This window comes from Scardinius erythrophthalmus (genome assembly GCF_964197995.2).
Source record: "Scardinius erythrophthalmus genome assembly, chromosome: 2".
Taxonomy (NCBI): domain Eukaryota; kingdom Metazoa; phylum Chordata; class Actinopteri; order Cypriniformes; family Leuciscidae; genus Scardinius; species Scardinius erythrophthalmus.
Genome location: NC_138222.1, coordinates 54149847 through 54177578, shown reverse-complemented (window position 1 = coordinate 54177578; position 27732 = coordinate 54149847). Strand labels below are relative to the sequence as shown.

General features: G+C 37.1%; 1 protein-coding gene across 4 annotated transcripts; it reads right to left on the bottom strand.

The window, feature by feature from the left end:
• Positions 1-1071: 1071 nt before the first annotated feature.
• Positions 1072-26519, bottom strand: rtn3 (reticulon 3). 4 transcript variants are annotated; one of them, XM_081358897.1, is made up of 9 exons: positions 25680-25917; positions 20042-20092; positions 14151-16778; positions 9174-9381; positions 6148-6286; positions 5782-5851; positions 5579-5625; positions 3442-3500; positions 1072-3257 (listed from the first exon to the last, which is right to left on the bottom strand). In XM_081358897.1, the coding sequence occupies exons 1-9, from the start codon at positions 25771-25773 to the stop codon at positions 3209-3211; spliced, it is 3345 nt and encodes a 1114-aa protein (XP_081215023.1). In that variant the 5' UTR covers positions 25774-25917; the 3' UTR covers positions 1072-3208. The 4 variants fall into 4 exon arrangements, with proteins under 4 accessions (XP_081215023.1, XP_081215022.1, XP_081215020.1 ...); XM_081358896.1 differs by lacking the exons at positions 14151-16778; positions 20042-20092 and adding an exon at positions 26267-26519 and having other exon boundaries at positions 1074-3257; positions 25680-25923; XM_081358894.1 differs by lacking the exon at positions 14151-16778 and having other exon boundaries at positions 1074-3257; positions 20048-20092; positions 25680-25947.
• Positions 26520-27732: the final 1213 nt, after the last annotated feature.

Here is a 27732-nt window from a genome sequence, read left to right as displayed (position 1 = left end):
ATTGATAGGATAGCATCTTGCAGTTGATGGAGATTTGTGGGATGCACATCCAGGGCACGAAGCTCCCGTTCCACCACATCCCAAAGATGCTCTATTGGGTTGAGATCTGGTGACTGTGGGGGCCATTTTAGTGCAGTGAACTCATTGTCATGTTCAAGAAACCAATTTGAAATGATTCGAGCTTTGTGACATGGTGCATTATCCTGCTGGAAGTAGCCATCAGAGGATGGGTACATGGTGGTCATAAAGGGATGGACATGGTCAGAAACAATGCTCAGGTAGGCCGTGGCATTTAAACGATGCCCAATTGGCACTAAGGGGCCTAAAGTGTGCCAAGAAAACATCCCCCACACCATTACACCACCACCACCAGCCTGCACAGTGGTAACAAGGCATGATGGATCCATGTTCTCATTCTGTTTACGCCAAATTCTGACTCTACCATCTGAATGTCTCAACAGAAATCGAGACTCATCAGACCAGGCAACATTTTTCCAGTCTTCAACTGTCCAATTTTGGTGAGCTCGTGCAAATTGTAGCCTATTTTTCCTATTTGTAGTGGAGATGAGTGGTACCCGGTGGGGTCTTCTGCTGTTGTAGCCCATCCGCCTCAAGGTTGTGCGTGTTGTGGCTTCACAAATGCTTTGCTGCATACCTCGGTTATTTCAGTCAAAGTTGCTCTTCTATCATCTTGAATCAGTCGGCCCATTCTCCTCTGACCTCTAGCATCAACAAGGCATTTTCGCCTACAGGACTGCCGCATACTCGATGTTTTTCCCTTTTCACACCATTCTTTGTAATAAGAGTATTACTTATATATATATATACATATATACACACACACACACACACACACATACATATATATATATATATATATATATATATATATATATATATATATATATATATATATATATATATATATATATAAAGTAATACTTATTCAGCAAGGATATATATAGCTTTTGAATGGTAGTGAATATGAATTACTACTTCATGAATGTGATAAAATAACCTCAAATGTAATGCTAAGATCTACTGAAGGAAAAAACAAGCTCAAACACCATAAATGCTTTTGGCATTTTTATTAAGTTCACTTTGACATCATTACAGGGACCACAAGTTTTCCTGTTTGCATCCCCCCCCCCATTAACTTAAACTTAATTCAGAACTAACAAACTAAATGTAGATGTTAGTCACCACATCTAGTCTTCAAGAGTCAAAAGCAAAAACAACGTGACCTCCGTCAACCCTTCTCCGAGAGAAACACAGGAAAGAAACAGCAAACATGCTAAAGAACTACAGGAATAAGTTAAAAAATAATACCCAAATATTAAACAAACTCAGTAGAGAAGAAAGAAGATACAAAGACGTAGAACATAAACAGAGAGGTCTGCATCTATTATAAAAGTAGTTATATAATCATAATTTACCCTTTAATTGAAAGAAAAAAAAATGTGGTAATACAAATTGTCATAGCTTGACCTGTTCTTCAAAAGCAACACACGTGATCTATCCCGTAGAACATGCCAATTAAGCAACACAATGACAAGACACTTGCGTCTGAATCTGATCATGTGTGTAAACATGCATAAAGGGTATGTTAGAGAGAAAAATTAAAGTTATTTGGAAAAGGGGGAATAAAAAAAAAAATCACAGAACAAACTTAAAATGCGAATGAACTTGTTAATGTTTAACATTTCCGATGCTCCGCTAAACAATTTTTCCAATTTAGACATGCTTCCAACTGCATCAGCTGGAATGTTAAATAAACGGCGCAATAAAACCATTGTGAGCTGACAGACTATATAGTAAAAGCAACAATATGAATGTAACCAGAACTATTGACATATGGTGCATATTCCATTTATCACATTGTAAGCCTTTGCGCATACCGACTGCTTTTAAACAGCACATCCGAAGCCATTTTTTACCATGCTACCCTTCCCTTACAGAAATCAACTCACCCTTGTATCTTAAAAGCCAACAGTGTTTGCAGTGGGACTTGACTTTTAAGGAAAAACAGTGTTATCACATCATTAGTAAGTGTAATTATTTATCCAGCTTAAATAACGGCATGTTCTTTGCAGCCTTAAACAAAAACATATGAAATATTTAAACTTCTTCAGTCCCCAAGGTGGTAAACAATGCCCTAAAATGCTGACAATTTTTTTTTTTACCTTTCTAAATGACATGAATGATGACCATTGGTCGTGCTTCAACAAAAATCAATGACTTTTGAGGCCAACTTCACAAGATTATTCCCCTTCTCTCCTATAATTCTGCTGCTCTGGCGATCCTATACATAAAACTCATTCTTAAGGTTCTTAATATTTATTGTTACGAAGCCAATGTCAGACAGGGGACTTAAAGCAGCCAACCTAATCGAGATATAATATAATTACTATTATGTGAAGAGTAATAACGATAACATTTACATGTGAACTCAACTCCGACGACTGAGTGCAAGAGAGGTGCGAAAGAGAAATATAAGAGCTGTATATTTGTTTTTTTAAATATAAAAAGCAACACTAACTACTTCACAGCAAAGAGCCTGTTGTAATCGAACTATATATACATACACGATATTAAAAACTTGGCCAATAACAGGGAGGACGGTGAACTAGACCGAATTATCACTGCTGGTTGCGTCCCGATCAAAACGTGCAAGACTAGTAACGTTCAGTGCATTTCAGATTAATACATACACATCTTTCGAAGAACAAACGAGGGGGAAAGTATGCTTCATAACGTTCGCTTTTTTTTTTTTCTCAGCATTTTTCAGTGAAATGTTCATTTTTAAAAGTACAGACATTTGCTTGAGTCAAACACCTGTCTCTTTATTCATTACAACCGCACCACCCAACCCAACAGTCAAAACCAGGTCATAAGTTCAGTCTAGTTCACAAATCCTTCCATACACTGGCCGTCAAAATGGGCAGGCATTACATCACTTCCTGTGTTGAAAATAATCAGCTCCCGGAGCCCCGAGCTTCTTTTCCTAATGCTCGTTAATAAGCTGCAGTTAACAGTGAATATCAAGAAGCTTTTTAGATTTTACATACTAGCTGGTTCAGTGCAGATGGTTGTTTTAAGGTGTGAGGGTTAAACAGGGGAGGAGAGAAGGGGGCGGGGCTTAGAGGAAAGGGAGGCGGCTAGAGATAGAAGGATGGTAAACATGGCAACAACTGATCGGAGGAGAGGATCATTCTGCTTTACAGCGCTTCATGGCTCCTGGGAGTTTCTCTTGTAGCCTGAGGGAGAAAAGAATGAGACAAAAACCCATTAGGTGGCAATATTAATACATGCTATTGAAGCCTCACTAATTGGCAGCCATTTGCAAGACTCAATTCTTTATAGATGAAGAGCATATGCACAGTAAGTGCACCTTCTTACTTTATTTGTAATACTTTATTAATCTACTCAAAGCATACTAACTTGGCCATTGTAGTGTTGACTTGAGTGCGTACAATGTCGATGTAACGGTCAATCTGGGTCTGTGGAAAGAACATAGAGATGCTGCATTATAATAAAACAATAACTGTAATATCACTGCATGTGTTTCCATGCACATTTGCTGGCATATCGCTTAGGATGTTGTGGGTGAATGCTAGGAACATTAACTGACTTTCTCCTTTTTAAGTGACACTAATGACTATATTTATTGTGGTCACTTTTGCGGATATTAGTTTTTGTTTAGTTGTACAATATAAATTTTATACAATAAAAAGCAAGAAAATACAATCAATATACAGTGCAGGGAGAGGCAGAAAACACATAAGGGCTTATTTAAAGCCTCCAATGAAAGTGAAAATAAAAATAACTAAATTAACATTCATTTTTTAAAATAAATATTAGTGCTGTTAATTTGATTAAATCGCGATTAATCATATCTAACATAAAACTATGTATATATATAATGTGTGCATATATATATATATATATATATACATATACACACAAGTTACATGCAATTAATCGATTTGACAGCACTATGTATATATAATTATATAATTGCATCAAGTTAATAACATATACACACATATCTATATATCTAGAAAATAGATTTTATATATACTAAAACAGTTTCTGAGCATCATGACTTTCATTTTCTCACTATGAAGATATTAAAAACTGGGTTACTGCAGTTTTGAGGTCATTGTATAGTGCTCTGCGCCATTGAGATTAAAGAGACAGTTCAGATTTTTGTGGCACCATTATGAAGTTGAACGCATCATTATTTCTGTACATTATCTTCATTAGCGCTGTGTTTAAAACAAAGAAAGGTCAGAAGAGAAAACTGCATCAGGCACTCATTAACTATCACCGTTACATAAGAATTTAAGACTTGACAAATGCTTTAAGAAAAGATTATGACGAGTGTTAGGGAAGGGCTTACATAAGAGCCCACTGGAGCAATAATCATACATAATGATTACTGTTCAGTCTGAGTGGGCCGCTGTTCTCAAACACCAACTGCATGTGTCATCTAATAAAAGATGCTTTTCAAAAGCAACTCTGTGTAAGCGTTTTAAAATCACATCATTGTTATATATGCAGTGAAACTTTTTTTTATTACATAAATTTCCTCTGTGTCATTAAAAGATCACTAGTAGCAATAGTAACCTGTTATACTAGTTAGCATAAGAATGAATTAATACATGAAGGCACATAAAACATGCTTATCTGTCCCGTTTTGATTTAATTAGTATTGATTGTGATTCACCAGTTTCAAAGAAATGTTATTTGCTTGCTTTTAAGTTAATGCCATATAAAATATTTACTAATAGTATAAATGTATAATAATATTATTATCATTATTACTACTACACTGTGGCTTAAAAGTTTGGGTTCAGTGGGATTTTTTTGTGTGAAGAAATTTATATTTTTATTCAGCAAGAATGCATTAAATTGATCAACAGTGACAGTAAAGACATTTATAATATCACAAAAGATTCCTATATTCCATTTTATTTCTTTTGAGCTTAAAAAAAAAAATCATGGTTTCCACAAAGACATCAAGCAGCACAACTGTTTTAAACATGGATATTAATAATAAATGCTTCTTGAGCATCAAATCAGCACATTAGAATGATTTATGAAGGATCATGTGACTTTGAAGCTTTGTCATCACAGGAATAAATTACATAAAAAAAATATTAAAATAGAAAACACTTCTTTTAAATTGTAATAATATTTCACAATATTACTGTTTTACTGTATTTTTTATCAAATAAATGAAGCCTTGGTAAGAATAAGAGAGTTTAAAAAACAATTTAAAAAATATTACTGACCACAAACTTTTAAAAAGTAGTGTATTATTATCATTATTATACAATCTCTTATTTGGACTACAACAATAAATACTCTTTAAAGAGATGGTTCACCCAAAAATGAAAATGAAATATTAATCCTTTAAAATACCTTCTTTTGTGTTCAACAGAAGAAAGAAACTCATACAGGTTTGGAACAACTTGAGGGTGAGTAAGTGATGACAATTTTAATATTTGGGTGAACTATCCTTTTTATGAACACACAGTGTGCATAGTTTGAAAAGCAAAAACACAGATCTAACCTTGTTTTTCTCATAGATGGGCGGTACACTGAAGAGCAGGATGTCAGCTGGAAAAGAAAACACCCAGTATCGGGTGATTATGATTATTCTTAAACTCCACATTGGATAATTCTGAAAAAGTCAGTCACTATAACCAACTATTTCCGTATAAACTCAAATTTAATTATTTAAGTATGGTGCTGAAAGTGGTATATTTGGCCTACCGAGGATGAGGATGGTAATGCCATTGAAGACCGCTCCAACATATGTCAGCAGCCACATAACCACTGCCAGCTGAAAACACAAGGAAATATGGGTCAGAAGAACAGAAATCCTTTGTATCCCTCTTAAACCACAAAATCTGAGAACACAGTTTTCTAAATGAACATGAAATCACAGTGTTTTAATAAAAATCATAGAGCTAATACAGTAAGAGTCATAAAGGAGATAAATGTTCCTTTTTGCTTCTCGTAATTTTTGGAACTTGAATATCCCTATAAACATTTTGTATGGATAAGACATTACATTCTTTAAAATATCCTGAATGAAATGGAGAACTATACGTTTAAATCTGCTGGTGTGCCACTGACCTTGAGGGAATCCACCAGGTCCTCGACCAGAAAGAGGCGGCTCATCTGCTTGAGCGCACGGTTGACGTGTGTGAGACAGGCGTCCACGTGCTTGCGGAAGGTCTCGGGCGGCACGGCGACATCTTTCTCCATCAGAGCTCTGTCACAGGCACAGGGGTCAACCCAATTAACCTTACCACTGCATACCCACACACCACTGAGCACCACTGCACTCAAAACCAAATCTTACTAACACAGAGCATGACAAGACATGCCAAACTGACCTGCAGTATATGAAATGTGTAGCATGTATTTAAAAAAAATACTTTCTCCTATAAATTCTATTTTTATTATATATTCAATATTGTAATAATTTTTATTATTAACAAATCACATTATAATTTTTTTATATATAGTTTTTACAAATAAATAATTGTTTTATTTTATACAATTATAACATATTCTTAATCATTATATATATACTTTATATAGAACTTTAATAAAATAAACTTTTTTTTATAAAATATAACTTTTTAATTACCCTAAAAGTTCAATTAAATCATCAAAATATGAGGAACCCATTTAAAATATTTTTTTAAACATTTTAAATATGAGAGAAGAACAAAACACTAACTTAATAAAGGTATTTTTTTTGACAAAATGAATTTTACTATGCAAAAAAGCTCACAGGAAAAAAGCATACAGTGACTTCAACATAATGAGCAATTAATATTTCATTGGCTCTCTCTTGTTTTTGCATGTGCTAATCATTTCTATGTATGCCTGTCTGGCCAAAAATGACGTTATCAATTTGGCATGTTTCATCGCAAATAAAACAGTTTACTCCAATCACAACTACGCAATATGCTTATAAAATCTTTAAAGGAAAACTCCGACTTTTTGGGACTTTCGCTTATTCACAGTATACAGTCCATACATACCTTTTTCATTTCTGTGCGTTCTGTAAGTGTTATTTGACGCACCCACCACTAGCCTAGCTTAGCACAAAGACTGGATGTAAATGGATAATGGTAGCATACTAATCCCAATAAGTGACAAAATAATGCAAACATTTTCCTATTTACATGTTGTGATCTGTATAGTAGTCACAGCGTGTACAAATAACAAGGCTATATGAGACAGAGACCATTTTTAATCGTATAAATACTGGGAACTATATTCTCACTAGGCGTAGGAGCACAGCTAAATCAACAACAGGGCGTCTCGTGTGCTGCGCTAATCACTCCGCCCAAGTAGCCACTCCGCCCAAGTAGCTGTGCTCCTACGCCTAGTGAGAATATAGTTCCCAGTATTTATACGATTAAAAATGGTCTCTGTCTCATAGGGCTGGGTATCGTTCCAAAAATTTCGATACCAATACCGATACCGATACCTTGATTTCGATACCGGTTCCTGAACGATACTTTTTTCGATACCCATTTTATGAAATCCATTTTAACAAGATTACATAACACATTACCTCAGAAAAACTTTGGTTTTATTTTTTCAGTTTGACTCATTCTCCTTAGCCAGTGCACAAAGGAAATGTTTTTTTATAAAGAGCTCATGCTCACCAAAGCTGAATTTGTTTGATCAAAAATACTGTAAAACTTGTAACATTGTGAAATAGTATTACAATTTAAAATCTTATTTGAATATATTTCAAAATGTAATTTATTCCTGTGATGTCAAAGCTAAATTTTCAAAATCATTACTTCAGTGTCACATGATCCTTCAGAAATATGAAAACAGTTTGCTGCTTAATATTTTGGAAACTATGATACATTTTTTCATGATTCTTTGATGAATAAATAATTAAAAAGAACAGCATTTATTTGAAACAGAAATCCTTTGTAACATTACACATGTTTTAGGGTCATTTTTGATTACTTTAATGCATCCTTACTGAAAAACAATTCTGACTAACCAACAATTTTTTGAACGGCAGTGTAGCCTACATTCAGTAGGTCATTATTGCAATATAAACACTGTCAGAGTGATCAACAAGGTATCTCTTCATTTACCAGTCGAAGACGAAGCAACTTTCTGCTCTTGTTTACTCTGTGCACTGTCAAGGTCTTCATCATATTTGTCGCGGTACCGGTCTTTGCAGCAATTATTTTCAAATACTGCATCGCGCGCTGTTGGCATCGAGCCTGGAGAAATGTAGCCACACTTTTGATCGACTTATCCACATCTTTAGGGTATTGTGTGTGTGCACGCGCGCTCGCGTCTCATAGGACTATGTGCGTGGAGAGTTTGTGTGTGTGTGCTCGCGTGAGTCGCGTCTCATTGAGTATGTGCGCGAGTTTGTGTGAGCGCGCGCCTCTCATATGAGTATGTGCGCGGAGATTTCCGCGCGTCTCGTGTGTGTAGAGTTTGCGTGTATGTGCGTGAGCGACTTTAGGTGTGTCGTTGTGCATTTCATGTAGTTGTTTGATCACTGACGTTGACGAATTAACCCCTTAGGTATCGAAATCTGGTACCGAAAAACAAGTCATTTTTCGATACTCGATAGTATCGAGGCAATTCGGTCGGTACCTAAAAAGTGTCGAACTCGGTACCCAGCCCTACTGTCTCATATAGCCTTGTTATTTGTACACGCTGTGACTACTATACAGATCACAACATGTAAATAGGAAAATGTTTGCATTATTTTGTCACTTATTGGGATTAGTATGCTACCATTATCCATTTACATCCAGTCTTTGTGCTAAGCTAGGCTAGCGGTGGGTGCGTCAAATAACACTTACAGAACGCACAGAAATGAAAAGGGTATGTATGGACTTATCTTACTCTGGGGGATACTGTGAATAAGCTAAAGTCCCAAAAAGTCAGAGTGTTCCTTTAACAATTTTTTAATAATATTTGAATAAAGGGTGAAGATGTTAACAAGCTGGACATCACTTTTGGCCACTAAAGTCTAACAGTACTAGTGGCCCAGTGCTTTTTAAATATACAATATACAATAAATATATATCATCTCTAATAAGATGAAGGTGTTTTCTCAAATATGTACAGGGCACACAGAAAGAGGAGACTCTCACTTGAAAGGGTGTCCATCGGTGGACTTCTGCACAGCCTGGATGACGGACTTGTAGATGCGGAAAGAGATGGTGACACAGAGCAGAGCCAGCAGCAGGTACGAGATCACGCTGATCACGCTAAACGCTGCCAGAGAAAGCAGCAACAGCAGCGACACGCCAAACACCACGCCGGACTTCTTAGGGTCCCGCCAGTGCACCAGGTCATTCACTGCACGACAGAAAAGGCATGTGAAAAACGTGTGCGTGGTGTGTTATGATGAACGTAACAGGAAATAAAAACAGCACATGACAAAAATATTGATATCAACCGTTGAATTGGAGCAAAACTATTTAAATCCAGAGTATGCAGCAGTAAAAGCAGTAACACATTTTAATAAGTTATTTTTGTACCTGAACTGTAAAATCATTAGTTCTGTCATAAATAACACAGAGCTCATATTTTCCATACAGCTGCGGTTACATAATGCAGTTTTCGAGTGGTTGGTGATGCGGCGTGAAAGGAACCTTTGAAAGCCTTACATAAATGGCATTCTCCATGTGGAGCGATGCCTTGAGGGTTTCGGCTCTGCGTGTTTCCATTTCTGAGGAAATTAAGGACGCATAAACCGTCTATGGTGGTATTCAAAACATCAAACTTAAGGATGCACAGCTCTGTACCATAAAAGAACAGCACAATACACCCATTTACATATTTATATGACAAAGACTAGATTAGGAATTCATACTTGGCCATGTGTGGGATGAGTTCTGTAACAGAAGACCTTACACGTGCAAGCGTAGGCTGGTTGAAAACACAACCACGTCTTCCACTGTTACTATGTTTGGTCTGTCAGCTTTAATACATCACAGCCCAGATATGGCTCTCCCACTCCAAGAAACTGTAAATGCATTCAAGCATTCATTTCAAGCAATACATGGTCAGGTACCGCTTTTCTTTTTTTTTCAGCAAACGTTTAAACTTTGAAATGCACCGTAATGCAAATTGTTATTTGAAATTAGTTGATAAATTACTTAATGGAAATTTAATTAGGGGCAGGAGGGAGATAAATGGTCAAAACTAGCCATGTTAAATAATATTTAGCAAGATCCAGTTCAAAAGTATCTCTGGGCGGAAATACAAAAATGAGGAAGTAAAATAGTTTTCACGAAAAGCCCTGGAGCTGTCAAAAGAGTTTTGCTGTCAAATAAACGTGAATGTCTCAGTCCAGGTAACACAGAGAACATTGTTCATTCACATATACTACCAACATGGTTGAAAATCGGTGAAGCTACACTCAAATATTGTTCAATGAAAAGAACAGCATTTATTTGAATTATAAACCTTTTGTAGCATTATAAATGTCTTTATCGTTACTTTTGATGAAATTTATGCATCCTTGCTGAATAAAAGTATTAATTTCTTTGACTGACCCCAGACTTTTAGTTTATCTACTTGCTCTCACAATATGCAATTTGTGCCATTTTTGCTTAAAAAAAAAAAGTGTCATGGGACACCAAAGTCACCAAGCCAGTTCTCAAAATTAATGCAAAGACTAATGATGTAATGAAAACTCAAGATATTAAAAAATGTGGTACTGTACTCATTTTACCATAAACAAACAGGCACATTTAAAACAACATAATTTGGATTTTGAAATCTACATGAGCTCTGATCAATCGTATGCTGTATTTTGAGAGAGGAAGTGAGGGGGAAAAGTAATATAAAAACAAAAACGGTTATAGAGCATCCCGAGGGGGAAAAGAAAATGTTTACAACAACAGTCAACGTGACATAACTACAGCACAATGGTGTGTGGCAAATGATTCAGAGCCTGAGAGAGCACTATTGTTTTTGTCCACTCCGACTGCTTGGGGGCTAACGCTCAGTGCATGTGAGGGGTTTCCTCCCCGCTCACTGCAGGGGTCTGAGTCCCTCCCAGCATGCTTTGCTAGTGCCCACAGGGAGGCAGCCTAGGCTGAGAACAGTCATTCGTTATCATTCCCTCCCTCCCTCGCAAGGGTTAGTGTGGACCCAGATACAACAGCATGTCCCAGTGGCTGCTGAGCCGCAGTGGCCTCTTTTAGTTCTCGCACAACTCAGCTCTTAAAGATACATGCACCATCTAATGCATTTGTGCGAATCCGTGTAAGAGTCCACGTGTGTCTGAATCATTTAAGAGACATGCATGAAATCACGTATTCACCCAAGCACAAAAAGAAAAAATCTAGTTTTTACTTGTTACAGCGAGTGCTCGGTTGTATGTTTAGAAACGAACAGGGTGAGCCAATTTTCATGCAACGAAAAGCTAATGAGGTCAGTTATTTAAAGGCTATTGGCCATATTTATACACTATGGTCTGTTTCAGTGTTCTTAAAATGTTTGCACTTGCTTATCCTTTTAAAATCTCAAGTGAAATTAAACTACTACATTTTACAGGCATAACATATGGAAAAATTCAAATGCCTAACGCGAATATTTATTAGTTTATATACATATTATAAGTACATAAATGTGTACAGTGATTAGCCAAACCTATGCTTGAGTTAACACAACCTCATTATCTACAACTCTGAAAAACCCAAGTGGAAACCAACACACCCATTAAAACAAACTTTCACTCCACTAGAAAGCTCTCAGTCAGCCGTATTAAATGATTGACAGCTAAAATACCAAGTTACAATCATTGTCAAAAAATGTCAGCCACAGCAAACAACTCAAGTAGAGACTGAAAAGTGAGACAAAGAATATGCTCTAGATCTGTTAAATAACCCACTTACTCTGTTACAACTATATCTGGCAACTAGCACAAGAAATGATTTACTGTCTATATGAAAAACTTTACAGTAGGGCTGGAATGAGGCATTGACGAATCAATTAGGTCGATTGCGTAAATAAGTCGATTTTAGAGGAATGCGTCAATTTGTTGCCGTTTATATTCCCCAGTGATGGTGGCACCGACTCCCAGGCATGCTGAAAATATCTAAAGTGTGCAAATTTTTTTAAACAGAGACTGAACAAAATGGTTATCTGCAAGCTCTGTAAAACTGAAATGGCATAGCACAGCAGCAAAACTTCTATGCAAGAGCATATCTGAAAAGAAACGCCCCGGGGCTCTCCTACCTCAAAACAAGACAGCAGTGTAGGTATTTGGACTATTACAGTGAATTTTTACACAGCACTAGAATACGCTTGTCAGTCCCATATTTTGTGCTTAGTACGGCGGCGTTCATAAAGCATTGTTTTTTGACGAACTGCTGTGATGCGAGGCTGTGAGACGTGCAACTCAAACGTTACAAAGCATTTAACGCTATATAAAACGTTATATTATTTAATAAATCTAAAAAAAAAAAATCAATAGATTAATCGAATGAAAAAATTTTTTTTGGTTCCAGCCCTACTTTACATTAAGGTTAAATTAATATCACTAACTTTTACAGCATTTATTAATTGCTGTAATTCACAATTCCATGCTGGTGGAATGCTCTCCCCACCCTCATACGACAAAAGACATTCAAAAGAGAGCTGAAACCCCATCTCTTCCGTGAGCACGTAACCTCATAATTTTTTTTTTTTGTTTGTTTCTCCTTTTTCCTTCTTCCTTTAAATCCTCGCTTATCGGGCTTATGCTACTCTGAACTTCGTATTTTGAGCACTTCTTGCGTTGTTTCTTGCCTCTTCACGATGACTCGCTTAATTTAGTCCTAATTTGTAAGTCGCTTTGGACAAAAGCGTCTGTTAAATGACTAAATGTAAATTAATTTCTACATTTAGGAAAACATTTAAGAATGGATTAACAAAAGAATATTTTTATACAATACAGCACATTTATAAATTAACATTATCCTGTATTAACAAATTCTGCAAAAATGTTCATGATACCTAATGAATTAACTAATGTTAACTGATACTTATTGTACAGTGTCCCCATATGTCTGAAATAAACAAATACCAAAACAAATACAAGTGTCTTTTTACTACTACATACCCTAGTCACTTTCTTACATATAACATTTTAATGTGGAACTCAGGGCTTTTCAGTTAATAAAAAATTATCTGTGATTAACTAATTGTAAAATGCAAATTTATTCTCCATTAACTTTGTTGATCATAACAGGATGTTATGGAGTCCAGAATAGCATGGCTCCAACATCAGCAAAAGTAATTGAGGGAAACATTCTTAGCTTGTTTTGGATGTGTAGCCTATAAAAAGAAAACGTACAAAAATACAACATTTTTCTATTTTAATACATTTCTTTAATAGAAATTAATAATTGTCTTTACAATAATCAAGAGAAATAGTCAACAATAACGAAACTCAACAATTCTCCCAAAACTGAAGGGGGAAAATGTATATATTAGTCCTTATGGTAAAGACCAAGCATTTCTCCTTTAAGTAAAAAAAGAAATAGCATAAAACCGATAATTCTGCATCACTTTCTCTCTAGTGTTACACCAGATCAGTACACGCATAACAATAGCCTACTAACTGTCAAATGGAAGATAATGCTACTCCTTTTAAATTACACATTTACCCTGACTTCATTCCCAATGGCCTTTCTGTAGAAGGTTACATAAAAAGATGAAACCTGAGACTAGACATAACCGGTCACCTGACTTCAAGGGCTGTGCAGGCCATGCAGCAACACTGCAGGAATGTTTATATCCATTCCTTTTAAAATTATACCATCATGTTTTTAAGGTCATGAGACATGGCACAGAAAAAAAATACAATACATTTAATGTTATGACTAGTCTTAGTCTATATGTTTATTCAGTTTTCCTCACAACAAACAAGTCATTTAGAATCTCCATAAGGCTATTGTAATATCTTGAAAATGTTTAGTTTTTGCCATCTTTTCAGAAACATACTCATAGGTTAGTGTTGAGTAAATTCAAGTTGAGAGTTATAAAGAAAAAGAGGTAAGTAAGGTCTAGTGTCTGGGCATACTATGCGTGCAGGGTTAGCAGGCTGCTTGCCCAGAAGAAAGACATGTTACCTGAAAAGTGGGTTAGTATTGCTGTCAAGACATGCTCTGCAAGATGGTAGGCCTCTGCAACCCAAATGTCGATTGCCTCTACCTCTTTGGGAAGTACTGCCTGACACTCGTTTGGAAGAGTTTGAGAAGATGAGGTGATTGAAGCCTCAGGATTTGGTGTAGGAATAGGAGCTTTATCAGGCTTTAGGACAGTCTTCATTGTGGGAATATTCTCGTCTTCCTCCTCTTGGCTGCTCCCGAGCTCTTTCAAAGCAGAAATTGTGAGGTTCTCCTGCTCCAAGTCCATGATCATTGCTGGGGAGGATTGAGTGGAAGGAGGAGCATCAGATTTGGGATTCTGGTTTATAGTTTTGTGTCCAGAACTGAACCCCTCAGGTTCCTCATCCTGTTGTGACTTAAGACACTCCCTCATGAAATCCACAAAACTGTCAGTAGCTGCTGTTACTGAGCATTCTGCTTCAAACGTCTCTGTATCACTCATGGTCTCTGGCGAATCCGGTCTATCTAAAAGATCTTTGGGGGTCACTACTTGAGGTTCAGACTTCGTTATCACTGGTCCCTCAGCAACCTCATTTGTCGTAGGCTCAGAAATAACTTCATTGATTTTAATAGACTGCTCATTGTGGAAAGAGGGGAATGGTGCAGGTGGGTTCTCTTGAACTGGGGTTTGTCGGTCAATGGACAGCACTGGCAACTCCTCCTGTTCCAGCAAATTAGACGTCTTGATTTCCACTGTTGACTTTTGATCTTCTGAATCAACACTTGGCATTTTGTTTTGGCAGAGTATAGTCTCAATATCATCAGGAATGTCAGATGAAGTTTCAAAAAGGGAAGGCTCAGGCACAGATTCATAGACTAGTTTGCATTCGTTGGGTGTCTCGTCGAAATCAGTGATATGATCAAAGGATTCTTGAACAGGAGCACTGATATTTTGATTATCTGTAAGACAGTCTGACTTTGAAAGCTCTATTTTCTCACCTTTACTCTCCTTAAAATAATTCAGCTGGTATTTTAAAGCAAGCTCTTCACTGGCGTAATGATCCAGGTAAGTCTCTACGTCACTGGGCTCATTTGAGGGGGAGCTGATGTCTGGTGGAAGGTCAGAAAGTATTTCTGCAGTCTTGTCAAGCTCTTTATCAATGGTAGACTCTTTAAAGGGTTCAAAAGACACTAAATTCTGAGACATATGTGACTCCTCTTGAGAGTCCTCGAAATTCAGGCCTCCTGAGTCTGGAGAGGACTGGAGGAAAATGCCACTTTCATAATCATCGTCAATAACCTGGTGTTCAGGAGAGTGTTCAGCATCAGAGTCAGCTTGATTTGCCTGAGAGGAAATGTCATGGTCAGGTTTATGTTCTTCGTCTAGAGTTTCCACAGATGCATGTTCTGAAACTTCTGAGCGGTGTTGCTCTGGTGATCCTCTGCCCTCACCTTGCAAAATCTGACACTTTTCACCATCATCCTCCTCACGTTCTACCTCAAACTGTTCTTCTTCCTCATCACTTAACACTTGTTCCTCAGTTTCAATAACATTAATAATAGGTACCTGAATTGGCGGTTTCTTGTTGTTTGGAATGGTCTCCTCTTCCTTGTGGGTTTTGGTGTCTAGGTCATTGTTTCCTATAACTGGGATGCTCATGGCTTCCTCAATCACTGTATCATCCGACTCCCCAGAGCTGTCTACCTCCTGGATTTCAGCAGGCTCCAAATTTCCTTTCGAAATGTTGGAATGTTGTGTAGAACTAGGCTCCATCTGTTGGGACACAGGGGGTAATGGAGACTCAAAATCTGCAGGAGGAGCAGGGGAGGAAGGAAGCTCTTGATTGTCTGGGAATATCTGACAGCCTTGAGTGCCTGTATCAGCTTTCTCTTGTTTGTCCCACATATAGGCTGTTGGTAAAAAGTTCAGGTCAAATTCAGAATCTTCCTCAACACTCTCTTGTTTTGATTGCTTGTTGACATCCTCCTTTGATTGATCAATGTCATCTGCAACTTTGATAGGACTGTCCATAAACTGATCAGGAACTCCTGCAAAAGGTGCTGGAACTTCACCTGTATCAACATTGTTTGCTTTAATCACTTTGGATGGGCTCTCTTGCACCATGGGGGACTCATCAAGAACTGGATCTTCAATGTTGAAATCTGGTGCAGGAGGCAAGTGAGCTCTCATCCAGTCAGCTGTGTCCTCAAAGTCACTCCCATGCCTTGCCTCACCAAGCACTTCTAAGGGTGATTCAGGAGATTCCTGATCATTTGACGTTGTCCTTTTCTGAAAGGAGGAGCGGGAGGAAATTCCATGCAATTCTGTGGGGGATTTCTCATAGTGACGCTCTTTAAAATGTGGAAACCCCCCATCAAAATCATTCTTCTTTGCAGCTAAAGCTTCCAATGCTTTGATTCTCTCAGATACTGGCGAAGTTTTTATAGGTGAGTCCTGCTTTTGAGAGCCAAAAGATGAATCAAAAAGCTCTCGTTTCTCTTTGAAGGTACGATCTATGTTGTCACCAGGTGATCCTGAAGATTCATTTCCGCAAGCAACTGGAGAAAAGGAACTTGACTGAGGAGAAAAGTGAAGAGAGGTAGCCAAATTTTCTGAAGGTTTGTCAGAGCCTAGTACCACTCTTTCGTCTGCATCCATCATGAGGCAGGAAAGAGGGGGAAAAGGAGGGTTGGAAATAAAGACAAACTCTACCTTAATTCCGATTTGCTAAAGCAGGGGACCATATTTAAAGCACAGGTTTGTCTTTAACAAATTAAGAGTAGAAAAATTTCAAAGCCAAAGATCCCAACAACTTTAGCAATCAGCAACTACACTGATACTTTATGTAGCATTCCCAAGATGCTTAATTGCTTGCATCCATTTAACTGAAGCTAAAGCGGTCATGCACACACTGCATGGTCCCACATATTAATGGATGGAGTTTGATGTCTGCATGCCAGCTTGATTATGTGCTGATACCATTGAGGAATCTCAATGACACATACAACGCTTCTTAATGCATTTAATGTGTTTATCCTGTAGTGGCAGATTTACTAATTAATTTAGATGACATCCATAATCAAACAACAACCCCAAAAACAAAGAAACAAACAAAACAGACAAACAATAGTAATCAATATCCTCAGTAAAATAACCAAAGAATGTTAAATCATACTGTTATTGTGGAATCTAAACGGCTGTCTGAGCTATGCCTCCACTGTCTAACCATCTATTAAAATAAAAGAAAGAAAGAAGATAAATCAAATTATGGTGTAGATGACACAATGAGGCCAGAACTATAAGAGCACAGGGAATGCAGCAAAGTGAATGCTGGACACATGCTGAAGATGGAAATCCTGACCATTTTACCATGCAACACAATGGCTGTGTCCGAAAGCTGGAAAATTATGCCTTCACAGGCACTATGTGGAGGTAGGCACAATGTTTGTGTCACATTCTGTCTACTAAGATACCTCCATCTGATTGATCTATGCGTGCAGTTCAGCGATTTGAGTAAAAAGTAAATATGCAGTCAAAAAAAAAAAAAAACTAATTAGAAGAGTAAATTAATTCATAAATATCCATTTAAAAAGTATAGAGAAATAAGCATTAAAATAACTAAACATTATGCATTAATTTTAATTTGCTTTGGTTGTACAAGATGTCATGGTGCCTTGGAAACCTTAGGAGGTACCTTTAAACACAAACATAGCCTGTGAAGTCATACACTGACTGGGCTGAGAGGCAGCAAGCCAGTTCCCTTTCGAACACAATACCCCTATGTTTTAATGTATGGCCTCATTGATTAGCATAACATTAGCTTTTCAGGCTTGGCTAAATGGTGCTGACTACAGATTTAAAATAATGATAAAAAGGGTCAAACTTATATTGTCCTAAATCATTAAAAAACCTATAAGATTAAGCTATATGCTAAGCAATATTTTTTAACTATAATTTCTCCTGACTCTTCTGTAGGGTGAGATAAAAACAGCTTCCAGAGTGACAACCACATTCTAACATTCTAATCATTTTGTTCCTTTCCAAGCCTGCCATTTCCTGGTTTTACTTTAAGATATAATCTTGGAATTTGAATGCTATAGGCATAGTAGTGAAGTAGTGGAAAAAAAAACTTACACTGGCAGAAACTACATTTTCCTAAAGCCTTTTGAAAATAAATGCTTCTGAAAATAGATTCAATTAGTTAACATGTTATTACTCACTACTGTTTTGTCCCTACATCTAGATTCTGTACATACAGTCAAGATTCTGTTAAGGACAAGTACCTGTACTCATTATGCAAATTAAGCATCACAGTTATGACGTGTCTTTTAAACAGTAATGTCATTTAGACTATTTGCCCTTTCCATAATCTAAGTATCTAAACAAAGTTCTAGGTTTTACGGGTTTTTTTTTTAATAGCGGGCTATTAACTGAAATAAATTTCTTCAAGATAAACAATGTTCTAAACATTGTAGGGATACTTGTATCTAAAGATCTCAACATAGTGTGTGGGATTTATTCAATCTACTTTATGCTAACTCTTCCTATATAAATGCTAAAATGAACAAACTCCTGTATGTAAATAGACAAGAAACAAAACAACAAACAAACACAAACAAAAAGACTCAAACTTGAGGATTTCCTCTTACTCTGTGGTATAAGACAACATGCAAAATGCATGGAAAAAGCAGGTGAAGATTCAGCCGCAGCAGTCACAGGGAAGTAACCCCGAGCAGCGTCCTGTTGCTAGATCCCTCCCCAGTGTCGCTCTACCTTCAGGACCAGTGCGGTGGTGGGGTTGGAGCTCCAAACATGGCTTGCTGTGGGGGAGGGGGGACATCAAGGGCAAGAATCCTCAGGGACACCAACCTGTTCCATTTTTAGGATTCTGCTCTCGCACAAAGTGAACTTGAACTTCTCTGCTATCTTAAAATAAGGTGGCAATCTTGGGATTAAGCTGGACCCACAGTAACGCTGACCTAAATAATGTTTGCAGTGGGTATAAACTGGAGCCGATTGAATTTCTACCATCTGTGGGGACTTAGCTTTCCCATTTTTAATCAGTGAACAGTGTCAGATGTGGGGTGTCGACAAAATGACAGGGTATACTAATGGTAAAAAGGGGGTAGCCACAATTTGTTGCCAGGATTCATTCAGGTTGTTGACTTGCAAAGTTAAACTTTTTAGAGTGGGAAACCATTTATTACAGGGTATTGTTGGCAAATGTCTGGATTTACAGTCAAGAAGAGACCATGTTAGATCTAATAAGGCATCAGAAAATCAGCCACAGAAATGTGGATGACCTCATTTGAAGAACATTCATGAAGTGAATCCAAGTTTGAGGATTTCAGAAACTGTTGAAAACAGGAGGGACCTGGCTGTTATTATGGATTCCAACATGCATGATTGCAAGGGGTCACCATTAGAAACAGCAAGGGTCATGTTACAAGACTTCTGGTCAGGGAGGGTGGTTGCACTGCACAGTACACGGTCAAGTGGCGTGCAGGTGTGAGTAACTATTAGCTTGATCATTAACTTTTATGTGAGAACTGAGTTATCACGACTCATATTGAAGGAGAGGACATTTCCAAATATTCCCCAGAAATGGGTTAGCTTCTAGCCTCATAGATAAATGTCTAATTCTTTTGGTTTCCGTGAAAACAATCAGTAGATTCCCTCTGTGTCCTCTGCTTCATTTCCTACGCTTAAAAGGAAGAACTCCAAAAGAAGCCACTACTGCGAGCATCTAGCCTGGTATAGAGGAGGAGAGGGTCACTGGCGAGAGGGATGGAGAGTGTCATAGCAGCAGCCCAGCGGGACATAGCATACTTAATAGAACAGATATGACAGAGGAGCATGAAGAGAAAGATAAAAGGTAGAGAAGCAGGCGAGCATCAGAAGAGAACTATACACTTGCCTTGAGGAGACTGAATGAGAGATACAGGCGAAGAAAAAAAGGAATCTGAAAAAATAAAATAGGACAGAAGAATGAGAAGAAAAGTCTCAGTATCCTTCTTATACTCTACATTTGAAAGGGGAAAATGTTAGTGAAATGCCCAGCGAAGCACCTTTTACATCTCAAGAAACTAAAAGAAGAAGAAAAAACAGCTGATAGAGAATAACCAGCACTTTCCTCGACAACTTACACGACTTAAAAGGATAGTACTAGGCCAAAAAAGTACAAATTCTATCATCATTTACTCACCCTTGTGTCGTTCCAAACCTGTACAACTTCTGCGGACCACAAAAGAAGATATTTTGAAGAACGGTGGGGGTCCAAACTACACTGGACCCAATTGACTTTCAATGTATGGAAACAAACAAACGAGACCTGTTTCAAAAAATCTTTTGTGTTACACAGGTTTGAAATGACATAAGTGTGAGTAAATAATGAGAATTGCACTCTTTTTTGGTAGCCTATCCCTTTAATCTAAAATTCAAGGAGGCTCAATGAGATAATCAACTGTAATTGGTGTAATTAAATATTTCTGTGGTGTGACATGCTGTACTCTTTCAAAAAGCATTCCTCATTTTATGCATACAGCTTATATTACTTGAAAAACTACACAGAATACTGTACTTTTAAAAATTAATTTGTAATACCAGAGAAGGGGAAAAGGTGTATGGAAGTTTTTTCTAAGAAAATCAAAATTACAAATGAAATGTTCAAATGCTAAAATAATAAATCAAATAGTCAAAACGGCCAACCATAGCTTATAACTAACAAGGCTCACAGGACCGCTTTATAATATGGGTATCGAATTATAGCTTTAATTATTTATGACTGGGTTGTACTTAATTGATCATTTTTGGGAATGAAATTGCATTTTTTATTTATATTTGAGCATCCATTATTACAATTTGATTTATTATTTGAAAATGTGAACATTTACCATTTTAAGTTTGTTAGGAAAAAACTTCCATAAAGATGAAGAAAAAAAAGAAGAAATGGTGAGCAGTCAAATTACTTAAAATATACATTTTTGCTTATACATTAATATAACTTGATGCTTATTAAAAACAAAACAAACATAAAAAAATAATAATAATTAATTCATGTTATTCATCAACTACCCATTAGCACTTTTTTACTTGGTAGGCCTACATCCAGAACTAATCACATACTCAACATCCCTCGATGATTCATCCGCATACTGAACAATACTTACAATATTCAAACGGTGGAACTTTCTCATGGAATTTCAATGATCCCTCCCATACTTTCTGACATCTAACCCTGCAAAGCACCCACATGTTGCACCATTGTGTTATGCAACCTGTTAAGGGAAGCCATTTTCAGCCGCACATCAAAATTTCATGTGATTTGGAAGCGAATATTATTTGCATTCATCCAGAACTAGCCACTTTCAACAGTTAGGTCAATCATCAAGCTGTTGAGGCAACACTAGGTCACCTAAAATGGATTAATCTATCTTGGAATCACAACAAGAACAGGGAGTGCCAGCAGTGAGAGTGGTGAGAAAGTTCAAGAGAACAGGTTGATCTAGTAGCACAGCAGTCTTAAGACAGGGCAAGCTCTACTGGTCACAAATAAGGAGTGTACCCCTGCTTCACGACATTCTTTGCCCAAACCACACCCAAAAACTTAACTAAGAGACACGCCTTGAAACACTGATGTGGACACCGCCGCAACCCTAACAAATCTACACACCCTCTATCATCCTGATTGAAGTTTTCTTTCCACTGCTTATGAGTCAGCCATATAGAATCTGCTTGACAGCAATTACCATCTGATGCAATTAGGGCATCACAATCTGACATCGTACGATGGTTGGCTAGCAATGTTTAACCGGCAAACATTTAATAAGGAAATACGGTGACGGACATGATAGCTAGATACTATCTATTGCAAGGGCAAAGGTTAAATGCACCAAGATGGCTTGTGTTACAGGGCGGCGCTTAAAGTGGGAACGGATTGGCCTCTTGACACTGGAAGAGCCTTGCGTGGCATCTCTTTCATGCCAGTAATATCAGCTCTATTTCTGAGGGGACTGAATCATGACACCCAAAGCTTTAAGACTGCTGTCTCAGCCAGCTGTGATCAGCTCTGACCTTAGGCATCACACCCAGACAAAAGAGAGAGGCCAACAGTATTGATATAAGCTGAGTTTGTCTAGTTGATCGGGTAAAAATCTCATGGTCCCATTTAGAATGACATATTTTTAATGGATTGTTCTGGGTTGAATACAAGTTAAGGTCTTTCAAAAACATCTAGGGGTTGTTGACATGCCCTTTACTGTGGCATGCTATTTATCATCTAAAGTTAGCAAAATGCACATGTATTTTGGGCGATGTCTACCAAATTGGCATCAGACGATGAAACATCGTGATGGATTTGCCTATATGGCAACATTTTGGATTTAAACCCAATGCAAATAGGTAACCTGCTAAGAATTAGTTGTGTTTTTCTATTTGTTGTGCGGCCCCGAATTGGCGCTAATTCTATATCACAAGTAAAATGCGCACGGCCACACAGACATTCATAACGTGCGTGTCTGGCTAGCAGCAGAGCGTTTCTATGGAAGCTCAACTTCCATAGGAATTCATTGAAAAAGCTCCCTCTGCTCCGCACCGTTATGATTGGCTGTGCACATTTTACTTTCACTTTCTGGCCAGAAACCTTGTTATTTAAACTTGTTTTTTGTTTTAACCACTGTCTACCATGGTAAAACTATGAAGGAGGCATATTTGGTGTAGCCTATTAATCTAACTTAATTTAAATTATTTTGAAGTTTGTTGCTGTTTTTGTAAGCTTTGTTTAATTCGTGTAAAACATCTAGTAGCCTATAATTTAGTAGTCTAAAAATTGTACTGTTTAAATCGTGTTCATTGAACTGTTTTGAATGTAATTTGTATTGTGATCAGGAACAACTTCATTATGTTATTATTACCTAATGTCTAAATGTCTTTAAGCCATCGGCAATGGTGCACTATCGGCCCAAACCTAATGTATATATATCATTATATATAATTAATGACAGTTTTGGGTGATCTAACCCTTTAAAATTGTGGGGTAAACACTGTTTTACTTAGTCAAACAATCATAATAAAAATATGTTTGAGTGTGTTGAAAGTTGTTATAACATTACTCTGTGGCTGGTGTGAGACATTTGTTGCACACTGCAGTAAATTAGATCGATATTAGAATATCATATTAATAAAAGCTGGATAACTTGTGTTGCTAAATGGCATGCAAATTAATTTTAAAATATATTGAATGGTGGAGAAAATGCTGTATTACTGTTACTACAAATAAAGCTCTTTCTGCTAGGTTGCTATGTTAGCCACTTGACAAAATAGTGTTGTCTCTGAGGCATTGACATGGTACAAATATGTTACTCGCAATAAATCAAGAAAACGAGATTCAAGAGAGACTAACTGTGTTGAGCTATATAACAATGATTCGTTTTCTGTCACTAAAGTTGCTCAACTGTTTCTGCCAAACAGTTGCTCACCTGTCAAATACACATAATATATTAAAGTGTTTTCATGGTTTCTATGGAAATAAACTCGGAAATCGAGGTTAACGACTGAGGATATGACGTCATTGACTGGTGATGATGCATATTGTGTCTTTAAAAGAAATGATGAGTAATCAGAATGCCTGAAATACACAATTTGCCTTATACATTCATTTAAATTTTAAACAAAATAAATATTTTTAAATTAGGTATGAAATGAGTCAACAACTCATAAACATAATATTTGTCAAATCATAGACTCACAAACAAATGCACTTACAAAAAGGAAGTTTATGAGGCAACTATTGCATGCTTGCTCAATAGATTTCCAAATGAAAGTGCATAACTGATAATTAACAATCACAGATGCTATCGATGGAGCTTAACCTGAATTTAACCCAGAATACTACATTAGGCTAAGTCTGGCATTGTTTACTACCTTATATACTTATATAGGTAGAATTTGTGTAACGTTATGATCTGTGACAATGGCGCCCGCACAGGCATCTCAGAGGGACATATTTAACAGCTAAATTTAACCATCTGGTTCAATATGTCACCTTCACATATGGTGTCTGTGTTAACAAGCCTGTAAGACAGTCCCCATGTCTACATCCTTCCAGCAATATTCAGATTCTAACCCCTAACTGAACTCAATGCGCCTAAGCTCAAGAGCCAAACAGCATTTGAAGGAGTCAAACATTTTAAACCGTGCTGAAAATGCAGAGAAGGCTGACGTCATGAGTCTTAACTTCCCGTCCTAATTCTATTAGATTCCAAGACGCCTAAATAAAGCCGAACCAAGGAGGACAGAAGCGCTCCATATATGCTGCTGACGTCCTAAAAAGCAGTGAACCAACATCCATAGTCAACAAAAACCACACGGTATTGTTTTCACAACGGAAAAACATACAGGGCCCGAACAAAGGACATCGTGTCATTTCACAGAATGATTGATGGACAAATGCATCTATTAGTGTAATGTTTTTTTTTTTTTTGTCGTTTCTAAAACATAAAAATTATTGCCTTTAAGATTGTTTACACAGCATGCAAAATTACAAGCGATTAGAAATTATTACCAAAGCCAACAGACTTGACAGTAGCGAAGACTGACTCAATTCTGCGAATCGGTTCTTTTATATAGTTCGTTTTAAAGAACGCCATGACATTATTATGACATCTCAGACTTGGCATTTACATGATTTAAACGTACCAATATAGCCATATGTCGGCGTTTTTTATTATAATAATTTTTATTATTATAAAGGCATTTATTTTAATGTCATACATGTCCTTATTCAGTATGTTGCAACCATGATTCGGTTCATAAAAGTAATTTAGAACCCAAATTTGCAGAATTAATTGAATAATCTAAACATTATGGGTTGAATCAAGAACCGATTCAGTTCTGAACATCCAATCGATTCACTGACAAGACCAGACTCAAAATAACGATTCATAATTGGTTCTAGACAGCTCCATTGATTATTCTAGCTTTGTCACGTCGCTAGAAATGTAGATGGGGTGTGTAAGCAGTTTTTCCCTTCATTTACACTGTCCTCCAGTTTCGGATGCATCTGCACTGCAGATGATCAGCTGAGCCGCAACATGTGCCCATTTCAGTTCAAAGCAGTATTATGTGTCCCCATATTTCTCCATGGCCTTTCCCTAAAAATAAACGTCAGGTCAAAGCAGTGGATGAGAACACATTCATTCGGAGTCCAACATCCGCCATGCATGCCATCCCTGCAAAGTGTACATTCATCAATAATCTTTCTATTATGCCAAAGGGAGGCGTTATGGAAAGTGTACGTGAGAAAGAAACAGTGCATGACTCTTACATAACGCCAGAGAGTTCCAGTATTACCTTCAAGGCATTTTAAACATGTGCATACATTCAAATCGACTGTATCAGCTCGTATTGTCCTCAAACTCACTATTCAGCGCGACATTTCCATTTAGAATTAGAACGGTACCATTTAGAATGTTAATAAACACACACCCTAAGTTTAAAAACAAACAGAACCAATTCAACGACACTGTTGTAGGACGTTCACGTTCTCTTACCGGAAAACTTTGAGTCTTTGGCCGTTGCAGAATGTCCATCGTTTAGGCCTTGTGACGACGAAATCTGAGAAGATTGGGTCATTGGATCTGCCATTTTTGTCGCGTTGCTCTACGGGGTGTGTAGCGCAGAGGTGGTGTCGTTGAGGCTGTTTGGTTGTTAATCTGAAGGTTCCCGATTCTCCGAGTATTTCCCAACACAGCAGCGGCGTCACCGAGCCTGCACAAGCACACTAGGTGAACCTGCCTGAATGTTGCAGTGGATGGGGGCGGTGGAAGACAGACAGGGCGGGTACATGAGAGAGAGAGAGAGAGAGAGAGAGAGAGAGAGAGAGAGAGAGAGAGAGAGAGAGAGAGAGAGAGAATAATTAGGGTGAGAGAGGTCGATGTGGTTTGCTTAAACAAGGTTCGTCATAAAACTATTTTGATTTCGGAAGCTTCGAGATTCTTCCACAAGAAGCCTTCCTTTTCCTTCATCTGCCCCATACAGGCCGCATCATGTATTGTAAACAAATGCTTTCTGCATTAAAGTATGATCTAAAAACTAGTATCTGTGATACATTATCATCAGTCATTACGGTAATATCAACCTGAATTGCAGTTCCTCTTTCTATTCTGCCGCCTTAAGCATCAAAACAGTCGTTATTAACCCTGAAACCTACGAACAGCTTGAATTAGGTTGATGTCTAATCCATCCTCGCCTACTTACTGTCTCTAGAAAAGATACAGTAAACAGTATTTTCTACCGTGACACTAAATGCTGGGTCAGTATTTAATTTCTTGTGCAACAGCGTCATCCTTTGGTTGCTAACAGACATGTCTTCTTTTGCATGTTATGATGGGGCACATTAGACTATTTCACTCTGTTTCATGCGTTATTTACGTGGTATCGGCAAAAAAAACCAAAACAATATATTTCTATTATGTACGGTGGGGCAGTTGCATAAACAGACACATTATGTTAAAAAAATTAAGTTAAAAAAAGAAAAAATTTTTTTTGGTGCTGGTCAGTCAAAATTATTATTATTTATATAATTTTTTTACTTCATCTGAATGGTACGAAACTTGGTAAAGGTTTTGGCAATTGCTGTGTGAAAAAAAAAAAAATCATAGACTGATTCGGGGTCAGGTCTAAAGGTTAAATGGTCCTGAAATAATAGTCACACTTGTATTTCATCTATTAGAAACATTTGGTACTGCGCCCAAACAGCCTTACTGAAAGCTATTTTTTTTTTTTTTTTAGATATAGAGTAAAACATGTTTTGGAAAATATTTCATATGAAAATTCATATGCATTTTTCATAACATTAAATGTAATTTGTTTTTACTTTTTTTCAAGCTCACTTTAAAAAACTTCACTTCAACAATAATCTGGCTAGTGTTGTCTTTAAAAAGAGACCAGTCTTAAGTCTGTGCTCCAAAGCATTCAAGATTTATGACCATTTAAGTTGGAAATATAATTTTCTGATCCAATAATGAATAAGTGAATACATGGATTATAACTACTGCATAAATATACCATAGTAGTACCATAAAACCCCCTAAAAATACAAAATATTAAATAAAAAACATTATCGAACAGAAATATAGTACAATCATTTCATTGGACTAATAATTAAAAATAATAATAATAATAATTTTTTGACTGGTTAAAGTCCCCATGAAATCAAAATTGAAGTTTTTGGCTTTTAGTATGAATATGTTACTGTTATCTATAAGCTAGTGTGCTCCAAAACAGTGACAAAATTTGCATTAAGAAGATATAGGTCTAAGCATTTAAAACGTACAGTCTCTCACTTCTGCCCATATGGATCAATGATTTTGATGACATCAATCTGCACTTCAGCTTCTCATCAGATTTTCTGTCCAATCAAATGCTCTCTAGATTCTGAAGCTCCGCCCACTACTTTATTAAAAAAATGCTGCGGCTAAAATTTATCACTTGTTCACACATTAACTATTTTCTACATGGTGAATTGCACATAGTGCACTATATAGGGGACAGGGAACGGTTCAGACAGCCTATATATAATAGCCTATATATAATATGCTTTCA

Bases quoted from the DNA above. Each gene is read 5' to 3' on its own strand.
- rtn3 (XM_081358897.1), bottom strand. From the start codon at position 25,773: ATGGCAGATCCAATGACCCAATCTTCTCAGATTTCGTCGTCACAAGGC. The intron at 5,626-5,781 runs GTAGGCCAAATA...TTTCTTTTCCAG, and splicing joins CATTACCATCCTCATCCTCG to CTGACATCCTGCTCTTCAGT. The intron at 3,501-5,578 runs GTTAGATCTGTG...TTCTTTCCACAG, and splicing joins CCATCTATGAGAAAAACAAG to ACCCAGATTGACCGTTACAT.